Consider the following 16,355-nt stretch of genomic DNA (forward strand, 5'->3'; position numbering starts at 1 on the left):
TAATGAAATTTCAATAAGGATGGTAACTAAGATGTTTAATGAAATTTCAAAAAAAAAAAAAAAATATACAAATTGAGTTATGACTTACTTATAAGAGTCCAAATTTAAATATCTCTTAGTTCTTTATAAAAGATAGTTCGAGCAGTGAGAACTTTAAATTCAATAGGGAGGGAGGAATGGTCTACCATTCCTTCATCTTTTCTTTAAAGAAAAATAATTAATTTGTTCTTGAGGTTTGACCAAACTAATTAAGTCATTCAGTAGTTTGGCAATATTAATTAATGGTCCCCGAGCTTTATCTCTGTTAAATCATTTGATTCTTTTATCCATTTTCTCCAAATTTTCCGTTAAAACCTTTAAAAAAAGATTAAAATACCCTGACACTTAAGAAGGGTAAACAATTAATTCGTTCCTCAGGTTTGGCTAAACTAACAAGTCATTCCTGCAGTTTAATAATATTAATTAATAATCCCCGAGATTTATCTCTGTCAAACCATTTGGTCATTCCGTCCATTTTCTCCCGATTTTTTCATTAAAACCTTCAAAGAAAGACTAAAATACCCTGAGAATTAAGAAAAAAAAAGACTAAAAAATTAAACTATGTTAGAATTTTCATTTGTCGTAGAAGGAAAACGAAAAGTCAGGGTATACATTGATTATTTAATATTCACCCAAAAACAAAATTTTTTTTTATCAACATAATGTGTCACTTTACTGTCTTGAGCCACCGACAAAAAAGATGAAAAAGAAAAATATACATCGAGTTAATTTCAATAAAAATAATAGGCATTTAGTTTTAGGTATTAATATTCAAGAGAACAAGTTATTTTATATATTCCATTACAAAATGAAGGTAGGACCATAGGAATAGTAAGAATATTTTAGAAAATAAAAAAGAATTCACCATTTTTGCAGAATTCCAATTGTAAATTTGATAAGACTTAACTGTCATTCTATTGTTAAACAAATAACATAGGTTAGTTTAGTCTTTTTCTTCTTAAGTGTAATGATATTTTAGTCTTGTTTATTTTAGGTTTTAACAGAAAAATCAGGAGAAAATAAACAGAATGACCAAATGGTTTGACGAAGGTAAATCTCAGGGATCATTAATTAATATTGTTAAACTGCAGGGATGACTTAGTTAATTTGGTCAAACCTCAGAGATGAATTAATTATTTTCCATTCTTATGTGTTAGGGTATTTTAGTCTTTTTTAAAAGTTTTAATGGAAAAATCTGGAGAAAATAGATGGAAGGATCAAGTGGTTTGATGGAGGTAAATGTCGGAGATCATTAATTAATCTTACTAAACTGCAGGAATGACTTAGTTAGTTTCGTCAAACCTCAAGGACGAATTAATTATTTTCACTTTCTTTAATAAGTTTCTAGAGGAAAAATATGTAGATAGCTTTCAGACGTTTATGTTCGTAAAATCTTTTTAAGTAACTTTTAAAGTGTTTGATAACATAATATTTGAACTAATTTTTAGACGTTAAAATATCATTTTATAAAAAGTTAATTCATATACCGTTTAAATTTTAGATTTTATAAAAAGCTACTTAAATAGCTAACAGCTTTCAAAATAGTTAATTTTAGCGAAAAGAGTCGCTATCGAAGGCTTCCATTACACTTTTTTTCCAATTTCGATCAGAGTGGTGGAGATCGAAGCCCATTCTGCATGGACATGCACAACATCACATTTAACTTAAGAGGTGCAATGCGGAACATCTAATGTCGTTTTTAAGATGTGTCGTCTAACGACATCACTCAAAATGGTTTTGACAATCAAAGCAGATAGTTGCACTTGCATATGACCACCACAAGATTATTAGCTGATGTATTCAAATCCCACCTTATCGTTTTCTGTAAACAATTCAAAACTAACACCACTTTGGCATATAGTGGAAGGAAACACTTGCCTACATTAAGTATATATTAATAAAAATATTAAAAATATCTTATTGTACATTGAAAATTCAGAAATTCACGTACCATTCATCACAATCAACAGTAAATTTTTTTTATAGTAATTAATAAAAATAGCCCTCTTCTTAATTTTTCCTAGAGACACATTTGGTGGCTAAAGCTGCTTCCTTCATTTCAAGCAAGGAGTCCTCAAAACACTTTGCAAGAAATTCTGGGTCAGGAATAATGTCTTTGGCCACTCCAATTTGCATGTCAGCTCTACCTGCATAGCTCACCATGTGCATAGCTAGTGCCTAAATGCCACCAACCAATACAAAAACATAATTATGATAAATTAGAAATATAATTAACTTAATCATACAATTATAATTTTATTAGAATAATTAAACTAATTTCAAGAAATAAATCCCAAGAATTTTAGAGTTTAAAGGCAATACTTGAGGTAAGCTTGACGTGATACACCTCAAGAAAGTTATAGGGTTTCCTGCTATTGTAAGCTCCTCCTTTGGTCCAACCACATTTGAGATAACAAATGTAGTATTACAATGAATCCTGTAATTAAGCATTGAAGCAGCCTGCAATAGAATTATTATGATCTAATTAAATATTAATTAATAATTATGGATATGCAAAATCATTAATTAAGTATTTAATTTAATTATTTCACCTTAGGTCCCAACAAGGAGATTGCTAAATCTGCAACTTTAGATGAGAAGTAAGCCTCTAATGTTTGTTTCTTCAAGTCAATTAGGGCTTTAGCTCTCTTTACATATTGTAGAGGATCAATATTTGTTTGATAATAAGTGGGTAGGAGAAAAACACCAAGTTTGTTGCCTCGACGAGATCCTAAATTCTTTCTCATCGTCTCGATCAAATTCTGTATCCAATTTCAATTTCTCTAAGTAAAACATCTCTTTACGCTTTGTTTGGTAAGTCATAATAGAATGCAATGCAATGCAATCGAATGTATTCTTATATTACAAACGCATTCCGTTATAGTTTACCGAATCAGATCTTAATGTTATTATTTGATAATAGATTAATAATTCAATAATAATCTAATAATTAATCGGTATTTTTTTTTTTTGCTTAATTATTTTACTAAATAGAAATAAAATTCAATGATAAGAAGTAAAATTAAGAAAATATTTACCTGCAATGCTGATGTCTCTCTTAAATTAACCATGGCTACTCCTGTTATTTGTTGGCCATTTTCCAAAGCTAATTTACAAACAAAGAGATTAAACAAAAGTTAACTAAAGCATGTGATTGTTACAAAATTTACAATTAAAAGGTAGAAGATGCTAATTAAAATAAATATATTAAAGATAGGATTTTACAATTTGGTGATCTGTAATTCAAGTATCTTGAAAGCCCAGCTGATATCATTCCGAATAACACGTCATTGATTGTCTACATATTGTTCAACAAAATTAATTCTTGATGGTAACAAAGTAAATTAACTATAGCTTAATTTTGAAATTTATATTAAAACGAACACAAGTAATATTAATTAGAAAAATAGAAAACATATAATATTAATCTTCTTACTCAACACATGAAGTAAAGAAATTGACTACTAATTATATGGTCTACTTGTGTTTTTCGCTTTCTATAAGAATGCAGAAAATAAAAGATTTAGTATTCGTGCCTTCTCAATCATAAATTTTTTAACAATTTGATGAATTTCAATAGGGGTGAGCATATGTGAAAACTAATTGAAAATTGAAAATAGGAGTAACCGAACAGATTTCAATTCAGTTACGATTTTATACAGTTTTATTTATTCTATTGATGAGTTCGATTTTAATTGCTATTTTTTCCTTGTTTTAGATTTGATTTCATTCGATTTGAACAATTGCATATTCCTAAATTTAAAAAAGACACAGATCATACCATATATTCTACAAATTATTTCAGTTTCTTAAGTTTCCCGAACTGATAATGTTAGGAATGGTTAGACATCTACTACGCATTATCATAACTTTAATTCATACGCTTCATCACTAAACTTGCTTTACAGATAAACTACTGTTTATTTAACTATATTAAGAAAAAAAAATTATATAAAATAAGCAATAAACAATTAATTAACTCTTCTAAAACGAGGATTTACATTCTCCTAAAAGATAAAAACTTGATATAACAATAATGAATTGTAATGCATAAAATTTTCCTAACCAAAATGTTTTACTAATAATACTATCATAAATTATTATTTAGCAATATCATCAACATGCTGTTAAATATTTTGTAACATCATTTTATATTTTTTAACTAAAACAAACCTTAACCTATATTTCAAAGTAAGCCAATTAAGGATAAAAGGTGTTTGATATTATCTAATTATTTTTAAGTAGAAGGTAGAAATAAATATGAGTTGCACACCAAGGTATAGCCTAATGGTAAGTAAATATATATCTGACAATAGACCCATGTTCAAATTTCCTTCCCAATAGTCAAAAAGAAATAAATATGAGTATTTATAACGATAAAATATAAACAATAATAAGAATATCTGAAAATTATTTAAAACCTATAATTAATTATGAAAATGATTAAGAACCTCTAATTATGTTAAACCAATTTTTCTTTAAGAAAAAAAAAGAGAACAATAACATATATATGTATACACACTTTACCGCATTAGCAATAGCCTCTTTTACTATTTTCATGTCCTCAATGTAGAACTTAGCAGTAGCCACTTTCCTCGGCCAAAACTCCACCCCTTCACCACCGGAAATCACCGTCTTCCGGTCACAAGCCCACAAACACCTCAATACTAACTGAGAACAGAAAACAAAACTAAACCAAACCGTTTTAAAAAATCCAACCAAAACCTCTCTCCAATTCTTCCCTTTCTCTCTCCTCCAATTCTTCCGGCCACCAGCAACCAGGGTGGGCGCGGCCTCTGGATCCTCCGCCTTTTTGCACATACCCAACAACATTGACATCACCGTGATGCCATCACCGAGCGCGTGATGGAGCCTAAATATCGCGCATTTCTGCTCCATCATAACGTGCACTTCCCATAAAGGCTTATCAGTGCTTAACGGACTACTAATTGATAGTTCTGCTAAATAGTCGTTAACTATTTTCTCCACGTCATCATCACCGGCGGCCGGAGAAGCCATAGGAGTGTCGACAAGGATAACATGTTTGTCTATGTCGATCTCTGTTCTTCTCCAGTGCTCCAATCCATTCTTGTCGTGGACAAGAAGACTGCAAAATCTTGGGTTACGGCACATGAGGGAGTTTTTTATGGTTGTTTTTATAGTGTCAATGTCCATGTGGTGTTTAACGCCAAGTACACAGTGGACTATGGTGTTTGCCTCTGGCCGGAGGAATAATCGGCCGGCTGGAGTGAGTGGCTCGTCGGGAACATTTACAGGTGAAGCCATTTTTAGTTAGGTCAGAAAGTAGGATTATTGTTTAGTTTGTTGCAATGAGGGCCTGTGAAGGATATGAAGCTGTTATATTGCGTATTAATTAAGTATATGAAGGAAACGTTAAAGCATAAAATGCAGGGTGTTGTGTTCATGCTTTTGATTCAGTGTTGTATTGCGTAACGTGCGTACTCTTATATATATATATTGCATATTTTAATGATTTGTACAAAACAAATTTATAAATTATTACATGAATAATTCAAATCGAACCGTTTTATGAAGCTTTCAAATCAACCGAACTTATGATGTAAGTCCTTTTCGGCAATTGGTTTTCATGTAGCATTTAATATCCATTTGCATAGCATTTATACCGATCGGAATTATGAAATATTAATTTCTTGATAAAAAATTAGTAAAATAGCTGATAACTTTTAGAACATTTAGTTGCTAAAACTACTAATTCTGTCAAGCAGGTCATTCAATTGGCAGTTTGAAAAAATTAATTTAAAAAAAAATTTCTTAATTTTAATCTAACCTTTAAAATAAAATAAAAGGTGTGAGATTTTGGCCAATTAATAGTAATAAATTAAATTTTACATAATTTCATTTTTACACATTAAATTTAAATTCTCTCTTTATTTGGATATTTGCAATTAATAAAAATCTAAATAATTAGGATCATTAAATTTAAATTTGCAGGCAACATGTTAGTTGAATCAAAATAACCAAATTGCAACTTTGTTGTTGTCATCTAAAACATGTGAAATAGCCACAAAAATATACTGATCACATTTTCTTTTTTTTTTTTTTTAATATGGGGTTCGAATCTGGATTAATTGTTAGATCGTATATGCATTTAATTTCTATTAGACTATATTGTGTGCTATTGAAATTGAATTGTAACAAAATAAATTTTGGAATCAAATATAACTATTCGATTTGAATTGATTAGGTTAGAAATGTTTAGTTTTCGGTAGACATTACTTATTTAATTATTTTACTGTAACCAAATCAAGAACTGAGTCCAAGATTATTAAACTAAATAATCAAATTATGTTAGTAAAATTAATGGACGAACCTATTTCAAAAGGAGGAAGGCATACACTTTTGTAGGTGGTTCAATATTAAAACAAGGTAGACTCTGATACTATCTCCTAATTAGGATTATCCAAATTTTATATTTTCTATTTAATACCTTATTCCAAATCAAGGTGAGATAATAAATAGAAATATCAAATTAAATCGGTTTGGTTTTTCATTCTTACCAAATTTTGCTCATCTTTAACCCTATCTCTTTTGACCATTGACCACAGATAATAAACTGAAACAATGATTTATGCTTAAAGTCAAAATTTGCTCTTTTTATTCTCCAAAAAAAAAAAAAAAAGAAAAAAAAAACTTGCACTTAGGTTTCTAAACTAATGTCGGCCCAAATTTTTATACCTTTTTGGGCTCTACTTGACTTGGGCTCTACCGTACATTTGAGCCTTAGCAGATTTAAGGTTCAATATATAAATAGAAAGCTACCAGTTTGACAAGAAAGTAGGTAGAAACATCAATGCTGGATAGCGTTTACCTACATTTAACGTGTAACTCGTCCATACGCCAAACGATCAACTAAAGACATATACGACAAGTGAGAATATTATTGAACATTCGTTGGACGAAAAAAGTTTTAAATAATTAAAATTTTTGACTTAATATGTAAATTTGATCATATTCTTTCAGTAATTATTTTTATGGCTTTCTAAATTTTGCAAGGACCTGTTATGACATTACAATTAATTTATACAATTAATATGGCCAAGTTAGATTTTTTAACTATTAATCTTGCTGAGTTAGATTTTTTTTTTTGCAAAAAATACGATATAACCCCTGTAGTTTGTGAAATACAATTAGTCCATCTTTATCTTTTTTAAAATATACTCATTTATTCTTATATTTGTTTCATTATACTATTAGGTCTTTCTATCTAATTTTTACATATTTTCAAGTTAAGTCAACAAGAAAACACAAAGGTCAAATGAGCGATACTAAAATATTATACATTGAAAAATTACGGTTATTAAAAAATAAATTTAAAAAATATAAAACTTAAAATTTTGAAATTTTTAATTATCTATATATATTTATTTAAAAAATAATCTTTATAAATTGTATACAATCAACTAATAAACGGTAATTTTTTAATTGATTATCATTAAGGATATTTTAGGACATTTTAAATTTCATTAAGGATAATATTAGAAATCTCATTATTCCCAGTTCCACAACTTTAGGACTATTCTTAATGAATTAATTTTTTAAACATTAAAAAATGCAGCGAATATTATTTCAAAAAAATACTTTTGGGAAACAAATTGGAATTTAAATTGGTTTGATGATCAAACAAACGTACAGACAAGATGTCCTTTAACATTTCTATAAATGAAATGTTAGTATAACAAAATTGACTAACCAATTGAACAGAATACATGTTGTTGCATGATGAAACCTATTCTAGATATGTGCTAATTAATTTATTAGACAACGGACAACAAATTTCTATTGTACAATAAATTTGTTATCTTAATTATATTTCAAATGGTGGCTAAAGCTGCTTCCTTCATATCAAGCAAGGAATCTTCAAAGCACTTGGCAAGAAATTCTGGGTCAGGAATGATGTCTTTGGCCACAACTATTTGCATGTCAGCTCTCCCTGCATAACTCACCATATGCATTGCCACTGCCTAATTTTCACCATTTAAACCATAATTATATTATATTTTGACAAGAAATTTATAAAAATCAAAAGTGACATTCAATTTATGCCCTAAGAAAAGAGTGATCAAAGTTTAGAGGCAATACTTGTGGTAAGCTAGATGTGTTGGCTCTCATGAATGTGATGGGGTTGCCTTCTAGAGTAATCTCCTCTTTTGGTCCAATCACATTGGAGATTGTAAAAGTTGTATGACACAGAATTCTATAATTCAGCAAGTAAGCAACCTGCAAATCAATAACAAAAATTACTATAATACTGACACTACCTCGAAAGTTAACTCTTGAGATTGAAAAGTTAAAGTTAAATATAAATTTTACATTGAAATTCCACGCTTTCAACGTAGAATCCAAGTTACAAAACAACGGATGTTTCCATCAATGTATTTCAATTTCTTAATTTCTTAGATTTGATAGAAGTGGGTTTTTAACCTTTGATCCAAGCCAAGACATTACTAAATCTCCAATTCTATATGTGAAGTGAGCCTCTAATGTCTGCTTCTTCCTGTCTATCATAGTCTTGGCTCTTTTCACATATTGCAGAGGCTCCATTTTATGATGGTAATGAACAGGCAGGAGTAGAAATCCAAACTTGTTACCCCAACGAGATGCTGAATTGCTTTTCATCATTTCTTTCAAATCCTGATGCAATCACTAATTTTCAACAACAATTCAAAGAACAATGGCGAATTAGCCATGGTTAATTTGACTGACCTGTAATCCTGGTTGCTCCCTTAAATTAACCATGGACAAACCTGTTAGTTGTTGCCCTTCTCGCAGAGCTAACAAAAAAAATGATCCCAGGTTAGTAGATGTTTAACTACAATTCACAAGTAAAAAATTAAAAGTTTATCCGGATCTCGTCTGATCTAGACATGAAAATAAACATTACAATTTGGTGACCGGTGATCCAAGTATCTTGATAATCCAGCTGATATCACTCCAAACAGAACATCATTAATGGTCTACAATATTGTTGAAAAACCAAAAAAAATTAAAAAAATTAATATCATTAATCAGCAAGATTTTCTCATGTCATGATACCTGAGCAACACAAACATAGAAATGTAGAAATATTTCAAGCTTTTTATAAAATATTTTATTTTTAATATTGTTTTTATATGGGAGACAAATTGAAATAAAAATCAAAATTCAGTGAAAATGATAAACTGAAATTATATGACATTGTTAAAATTACCTAATTAAGTGTAGGGTTTAATGATAATTGATATAATTTACTTTCTGTTCATTATTAAAAAATGATATATATACTTGCTATTTGACTCTAGGTTTGAACTTCATGGAAATAAAATTTGACTAGGATTCATTCAATTCACTTTCACCCGCATGTTTGAATCTTTAATTAATATCTAATTCATAATTTGTGAATAGTAACTGAATAAAAGAAAGTGACTTTCATTAATTTTGTGAGTGGTTATCTTTATTATATATCTTGCAGTGTTATTTCGACATATCAGTTATTTCGACATATCTATCCTTTCAACGAATAAAAAAATTTGAACAACTTGCTTGAAGAATCTTTTATGCCTAATATTCGAATTTTAATACTGACCAATTCTTTATCGGACGGAGAAAAGTAAAACTTCCTAGAAACATACACTTCATTTTCAATGGATTGAAACGAAGTCGACGTCACCCGAGGAACCTAATACGACTCTTCGCATCGCGTGCATAATTTGAATTCTCTTCCTACGTTCTATGCTGTACTAGTACTTGGAAAGTGGGCAATCACAAAACCCTAATGGAAAAATACAAATTTCCCACCCAACCCACGCGCCGAACGAAACATGGAAATGACCACCATCTCTCCTAAATTTCCAAAAAAACAAAAAAGAAAATTATTTATTTATTTGCCTTATAATTATAACAATGAAAATTTTATTTTTTAATACATTAAATATTAGGGATCTTTTTTACGTACTCTCATATCTGAACTTCAAAATATTAAAACAAATTTAGGTATTTAATTATATTTTTTTATTATTTAATTATATATGGGATTTTCTCTCCAATATTTTTTTTTAACATTAAGAGTCTAAGACCACATGAGAAAAACATTTCATCGAGCATGCTAAATAAATAAACACAAATAAAAATATGTATCAACTATAAATAAACATATATTTCAAAATAAAAAACTTTAAGTAAACATACACATATAAATAATAGTAATTAAGTAATAGATAAACAGTTGAAAGTACTTTACCGCATTAGCAACGGCCTTTTTCACCGCCTTCATATCTTCAATCCTGAATTTAGCAGTAGCCACCTTTCTGGGCCACAGTTCCGTCCCGTCACCGCCGGAGATCACCGTTTTTCGATCACGAACAAACAAACACCTCAAAATAAATTCCAAACAGAAAACAAAGCTAAACAAAATCATTTTTAAAGCCGCCATCAAAGTCCTTATCCAATCCTTCCCTTTCCTTCCCTGCCAATCTCTCCGGCCAGCAGTAACTAAGGTGGCCACCGCCTCCGGATCATCCGCCTTTCTGCAACTCGCCAACAACATCGACATAAGAGAGATCCCATCACCAAGCGCGTGATGAATACGAAATACTAAGCACTTCTCTTTCTCCAAAAAATGAATTTCCCATAAAGGCTTGTCCAAGCTTAGTGGAGTACTAACGGCTAAATCAGCTATATAGTCATTAATTATTCTCTCGACGTCGTCGTCTGAGTAACCATCATTACTGGTGGCGGAAGCGGCAGTCTTAACAACTCTGATGTGGCGGTCGATGTCGACTTCCGTTCTTCTCCAGTGCTCTAATCCATTTTTGTCACGCACAAGGAGACTGCAAAATCTCGGGTGCTGAATCATGAGAGAGTTCTTTACGATGGTTTTTATGGTGTCGATGTCTCTGTGGTATTTGTAGCCAAGGGCACAGTGGATTATTGTGTCCATTTCCGGCCGGAGAAATAGGCGGCCAGCTGGAGTTATTGGCTCGTCGGAGAAGCTTAATTCCGGCGAAGCCATTTAAGAGAATGGGGCTGCTTTTTTCCAATAAAGCTCTGTAACTAGTCAAAGGGAGAATTAAGAATGCTGATAATGGTTTACGATTTATATGGTTGTTATTTTTTTTAAGTATATTAATACTAATTAATATTCAGGTGTATAATTTGGTCATAAATGGACATTTAGGTTTTATCTAAATTAGACCAGCGGTTTCAGCCCACTAGACTTCACCTCATAATTACAAGTAAGAAGATATTATTGATAATAATAATAATAATAATAATAAGTTTTTCATCAATATTTATATTAAAAATATATTTAATTATCTTATATTCTACTTTGATTTATAAAATAAAATTTTAATTTTAATGTTTATTATGTTTTATTTTATTGTATTTTGCTAAATGGCAATGGCGGCTGAATTTTGTATTTTTTTCTGATTTTTTCTCTAAATTTTTTTTATTTAACCTTGATTTTCCATATCGGGTTCCCAAAGCCCAAAGGGAATGTTTTTTTTTTTTTTTTTTTTTTTTTAATGTTAAAAAATATTTTGAAAAGTGAAGGCGATAACTTTCTATAATGAATAAACTGAAAGAGTCGGTTTATATAAAATTATTTAAACCACTCACCACACCTAAAAAGATGCAACAGACGTTTTCTCTATATAATAATAAAAAATGTAAAATAAATAATTCGTATTTCTTTTTGAGGGAAAATATAAATAAAAAATAAATTCATACTTGATGTTCAGTGTCGGTCTCCATTAATTTGATTAAAAAAAGCTCTAACATATATCGTCTTTTAGCCCAGTTGAACAATTTTAAAATCTTAACAAATTAATAATCACCGTTGTACCTTTTTTTTTTTTTTAATTTATCATTTCGCTTTCGGACATTTGCTCTTAATCAAAGAGAAAAATCTGCTAAAAAAAATTAAAGAATTACCAAACTACTCTAAAGCTAAGTAGGATGTACTTATTTGGAATTACGTTGACCAAGATTAACAGATTAGTCCTAACTAATTATTTAATTATCTTTTACCCCTATATGTCTTTTGTGAATGCGTTATTTGTTCAATATGAGATTCTTAATACTTTCCTCTAATGCAACCAATACTACACATTTGGTTGATACTTGGAATTTAAAATGCTCATCCTAAAATTGAACTGAGCTTTACCAGTGAAATTGAAATTGAATGGACCTTGTTAGGATTGAACTTCCAAACTGAAATGTGGTGAAATACCGGTGAATTGAAAAAAAATTAAACTAGATCGGACCTGCTATGATACCACATTATAATTTGAATTAAAAAAAAAGTAGAGATGAATAATTTGATAAGAAGTTAAAACCCATGATTGCTCAATAAATGATCAACAATACCCTCATTTATCCTACATTTTTTCATCAGATTTGTTTCATATTTGTGATTGAGTCTATACATCAAGTGTACCAACAAAACCACAAAAATGGAGAATCCAAAGAAAAAATTATAAATTTCTACATTGAATGTAGACTTTGTTTACAAAGAAGAAGAAAGAAAATCTTAGGAGAGAGATAATAATAGAAGTAGTAAAGCGATAACATCTATTTCACATTATTATATAATATAACAATTCGATTCATTTACTCCCTCCTATTCTTTTTTATAGACATAATTAACTTTGCACAGGAATTAAAAAATTAATTTAATTGAATTTTTTTATCACATCTTTCTATTTTGCTCCCAACATTGCATTAATGCCAACTTTCTACTAATTAATGTCAACATAATAACCTAATCAAATATTTATATTTAATCCTCCCATTTTTTCAAAAAAAAAAAAAAGTGAGAAATAAAAGTTTATTTTTTATTTTAAAAATGTGAACATCTCATAAATAAAGTATCATGCAAATTTGTAAAAAACAGCATATTTCATAAAATAGTGCAATTTTTTGCAGCAAACCGCTGCCACTAGGAGAGAAAACATTCAGAAAATTTTACTAAACAATTTTTAGTGTTTGGCTTATATAATATATGCCCATTTTTTACCAATTTTTTTTTTTACAAAAGTAGTTTATGATAAAATATTCTTATACAGTGTCAAACCATGACACATGATAATTTTTCTATTCTTAATTAACGGAAAATACATTACAATATGTAAGTTTTTTTTTTTTTTTTTATCTTACTTAAACACGATGATAAGATTATGAGAAATATATGTCGCTATATAATAAAAGTGTGTCATAATTAGAAGATTTAAATACAAATGATGCAATAATAAATAAAGCAAAAAACCTAAAAGCCACATTCAATTTAGCTAAAAATGGAGAGGAAATATAATACAACAATGCATCGGCAATTCAATTATATTCATTTAAATTTTATTTATGAAATTTTATCTATATAAAAGAATCGGAACGAGTATCTTTTTTTCTCTAATATAGAGAAATTGTAATCTTGAAATTCTAATACTATGGGTTTGAGAAAAAATAGTATACATTTTCATCCTTTTAATATTTTTCTCCCCATTTCTAAACAAAAGGAAATCATTTCTTTTAATATTTTACTCACATATATTCTTTCCTTAAAAAAAAAAAAAGAAAAAAAGAAAAAAAGAAAAACTCTCCTTTCCAACAAGAGGTTAGTCTCGAAAATCCAAAAACATAAAATAACTTGGCGCAATTATTGAATGAGTTGCTGATGAAAAAAGGAAGAAAAAAAAAAAAAAGGGAAAGAAGAGGAAGCAATAACATCATATATATTTCTTAAACTTACCAAAAGCAGAATTGCTATAGCCATAGCATGAATTGAAAGTATCTTTTCTTTGATTTGAAAAGCCCTTTGATTATATGCGCAACGAACAACGACAAATACTTCAGTAATTAAGAAGCCAAACGATTAGAGAAATTGTTGGATAATAAGGGAAAAAAATTTCACCATCATGGCTATTGAGTTTGAAAATGGGAAACTAATTTTTTGATTTTCTTTCTATTTCTTTAATTTTATGATTATTGCAGAAGAGTTGTAACGAGAGAGAGATAGAGAGAGAGAGAGGAATTATTTTTGGCATAATGTCTCCTAATTTTTCTCACTTTCTCTCTCCTCTCTCTCCTAGCTACCACCTCATATCTCTCTCTTCATCTCTGTCTCTTCTAATCACCACCACCACAGTCTTTCTCCTGGAATTTCTCTCTGTCTCTTCCTTTCCATTATAAACTTCCTTCTTTTTCTCTTCAATCACGATTTTGATTCGCTTCTCTTTGCGTGTTCTTTAAAAAGATTCCTAAAGTTCACGTTTTTAACATATGCAGAGATTATTCAAGTTTCTAGGTATAACCGTCTGCTATTCAAATACTAAGATCACTGTATCGAAAAAGCTTTTGGAATTCTTATTGGTATGTATTTTAATCCTTTAACTTTGCTTTGGTTAATTTATCAGTTTCATGTTCATGCGATTCACTTACATTGTATTATTTTTTATTTGTATTTGTAAGTATCTAATTGTTTAAAATATTATGATAGAAATTTTAGAGCTTCCTTTGTCTTTTGGATTTTTTTCACATTTGCAGGTTTGTAGCGGGTGGGATAGAACCGTAGTGGTGGTTAAGAGAAATATAGATGAGAGAGACGTGAGGCAGCTAGATAGGAGAGAGAGTGAGAGAATTTAGGAGACCAGAATTATGCTCATATGGCTATTTTTTTTTTCACACCGGCAACAAGTCACTTGTATTTCACCGAAAAATAATTAAAAGGGATTTCGGGTTATAAAAATAAAAATTGAGATAGTTTTGAATGGCAAATTGAAGATAAAAGACCATAAAATGATATACCCGAAGTTGAAAATTAGCCTTATCATAGTTAAAGTAAAGTAACTTGCATCTCACAAAATCCAATACATAAATTCATGTCTATACTTTACATAAAAAAAATCTTTTGATACATTCAATTTTTACTTTGACTTATTAAATATTTAAATTTATAAAATTGTACTCATTAATTACTTCAACTTGCAAAAATTATTCTGTTGAATACTGAAATTTCTAAAATTAGATCAATTAAACACTTATTAGATAGTTAAATAATATGAAAATTATTGTTCTAGAGACTATACTAACCGCACATATATTGAATATCTTGCACATAAATGTCAAAAACACAAAAAAAAAGAAAAAAAAAAATGCCAAATGCATCAATATACTCATGTACTCTACGGAAAAAACCTTGTGGCACTCTCACTTTTGTGAGTGATTTATTATGTCCTTGAAGTTATAAATTTTGCTAACATTGTATCCTTTTATACACTGAAAATCTTTTTTTTTTTTTGATGTTTTTGGCATTTATATGCAAGATATTGACTTAATGTATAGTTAGTATAATATTTACAACAATAATTTTCACATTTTTTAACCATCTAAGAAGTGTTTAATTGATCTAATTTCAAAAAGTTCGAGCATTCAATAGAGTATTTAATTGATACAATATAAATTAAAGTGTTTAATAGATCAAAATAAAAGTTGAGATTGCTAGTTTTTTTATGTAAAATACATAAGTGAATTTATGCAGTAAGCCTCCCAATAAAATATTACTATTACTATAGAGAGGAATACAGTGTCAGCAAGATTTGTAACTTCAGGAGCATAATAGATCATTCACAAAGTATGAGTGCCACAAGGTTTTTTCTGTAAAATACATGAGTATATTTATGTATTTGGCCCAAAAGTAGTCAACTAATAACTTTATAATATTACATCAACAATAACTTGTTACAAATTACAAAATTAAAAAATTGATATTTTATTACATAAAAGTATTTTTCTTTAAAAGTAAAGAAGAATAATCAAGAATTGACTAAAATCATTTTGGGCATACGCAACACCTCAGTTTTCATGAGTAAGCTTTAGAAGAGGATTCTCAAAACATGAACACTCAACTCTAAATTGGAAGCAACCTTCGAAAGGCATTCAGAAGATACGAACAATCATAATATGAGTGAATTGAGAAAGCAGAAATCTAATATGAGCAACCTGTTAGGCATCAGCTTTGATACCAGTTGTTGGGATCTCACAAACAATTAAGAGAAAATTAAGCAGCGGGACATGTTGGCATCAGCTCCATTTATGTCATGGTTGGTTGCCAACCTTTGAATAACTTTCGCTGCCAACTTTGATTTCTTCTAAAAAAAATGTGTGTTTTATTTTTTCAAATGTATGTGGGTCCCACATGTCGGAGGGACCCCACAACAATTCTCCCTCTCCCGACGAAATGGTGGGATTCTCCATTCTTGGCGCTTTGACACACAGCTCAGACTTCTCCTTTTGCCTCAGTT

General features: G+C 29.4%; 2 protein-coding genes across 3 annotated transcripts; both read right to left on the reverse strand.

Annotated features, from left to right (window-relative positions):
* Window positions 1-1,900: 1,900 nt before the first annotated feature.
* Window positions 1,901-5,480, reverse strand: LOC105646298 (wax ester synthase/diacylglycerol acyltransferase 11). 2 transcript variants are annotated; one of them, XM_012232125.4, is made up of 6 exons: window positions 4,567-5,479; window positions 3,265-3,337; window positions 3,078-3,145; window positions 2,592-2,801; window positions 2,362-2,499; window positions 1,901-2,217 (listed from the first exon to the last, which is right to left on the reverse strand). In XM_012232125.4, the coding sequence occupies exons 1-6, from the start codon at window positions 5,323-5,325 to the stop codon at window positions 2,050-2,052; spliced, it is 1,416 nt and encodes a 471-aa protein (XP_012087515.1). In that variant the 5' UTR covers window positions 5,326-5,479; the 3' UTR covers window positions 1,901-2,049. The 2 variants fall into 2 exon arrangements, with proteins under 2 accessions (XP_012087515.1, XP_089578338.1); XM_089722212.1 differs by lacking the exon at window positions 2,592-2,801 and having other exon boundaries at window positions 4,567-5,480.
* A 2,179-nt stretch (window positions 5,481-7,659) lies between these two features.
* On the reverse strand, window positions 7,660-11,160 carry LOC105646283 (wax ester synthase/diacylglycerol acyltransferase 11). The gene is made up of 6 exons (XM_012232109.4): window positions 10,298-11,160; window positions 8,963-9,035; window positions 8,785-8,852; window positions 8,503-8,712; window positions 8,161-8,298; window positions 7,660-8,042 (listed from the first exon to the last, which is right to left on the reverse strand). Exons 1-6 carry the CDS (start codon window positions 11,066-11,068, stop codon window positions 7,893-7,895), a joined length of 1,410 nt encoding a protein of 469 aa, XP_012087499.1. The 5' UTR covers window positions 11,069-11,160; the 3' UTR covers window positions 7,660-7,892.
* Between the last annotated feature and the right edge of the window lie 5,195 nt (window positions 11,161-16,355).

This window comes from Jatropha curcas, chromosome 6 (assembly GCF_041381405.1).
Source record: "Jatropha curcas cultivar XTBG-Jc1 chromosome 6, XTBG_Jcur_1.0, whole genome shotgun sequence".
In the NCBI taxonomy this organism is placed as follows: domain Eukaryota; kingdom Viridiplantae; phylum Streptophyta; class Magnoliopsida; order Malpighiales; family Euphorbiaceae; genus Jatropha; species Jatropha curcas.

Bases quoted from the DNA above. Each gene is read 5' to 3' on its own strand.
- LOC105646298 (XM_012232125.4), bottom strand. From the start codon at position 5,325: ATGGCTTCACCTGTAAATGTTCCCGACGAGCCACTCACTCCAGCCGGC. The intron at 2,802-3,077 runs GTAAATATTTTC...AATTGGATACAG, and splicing joins GAGAGACATCAGCATTGCAG to AATTTGATCGAGACGATGAG. The intron at 2,218-2,361 runs GTATTGCCTTTA...GGTGGCATTTAG, and splicing joins TCACGTCAAGCTTACCTCAA to GCACTAGCTATGCACATGGT.
- LOC105646283 (XM_012232109.4), bottom strand. From the start codon at position 11,068: ATGGCTTCGCCGGAATTAAGCTTCTCCGACGAGCCAATAACTCCAGCT. The intron at 9,036-10,297 runs GTAAAGTACTTT...ACAATATTGTAG, and splicing joins AAAAGGCCGTTGCTAATGCG to ACCATTAATGATGTTCTGTT. The intron at 8,713-8,784 runs GTCAGTCAAATT...TGATTGCATCAG, and splicing joins GGGAGCAACCAGGATTACAG to GATTTGAAAGAAATGATGAA.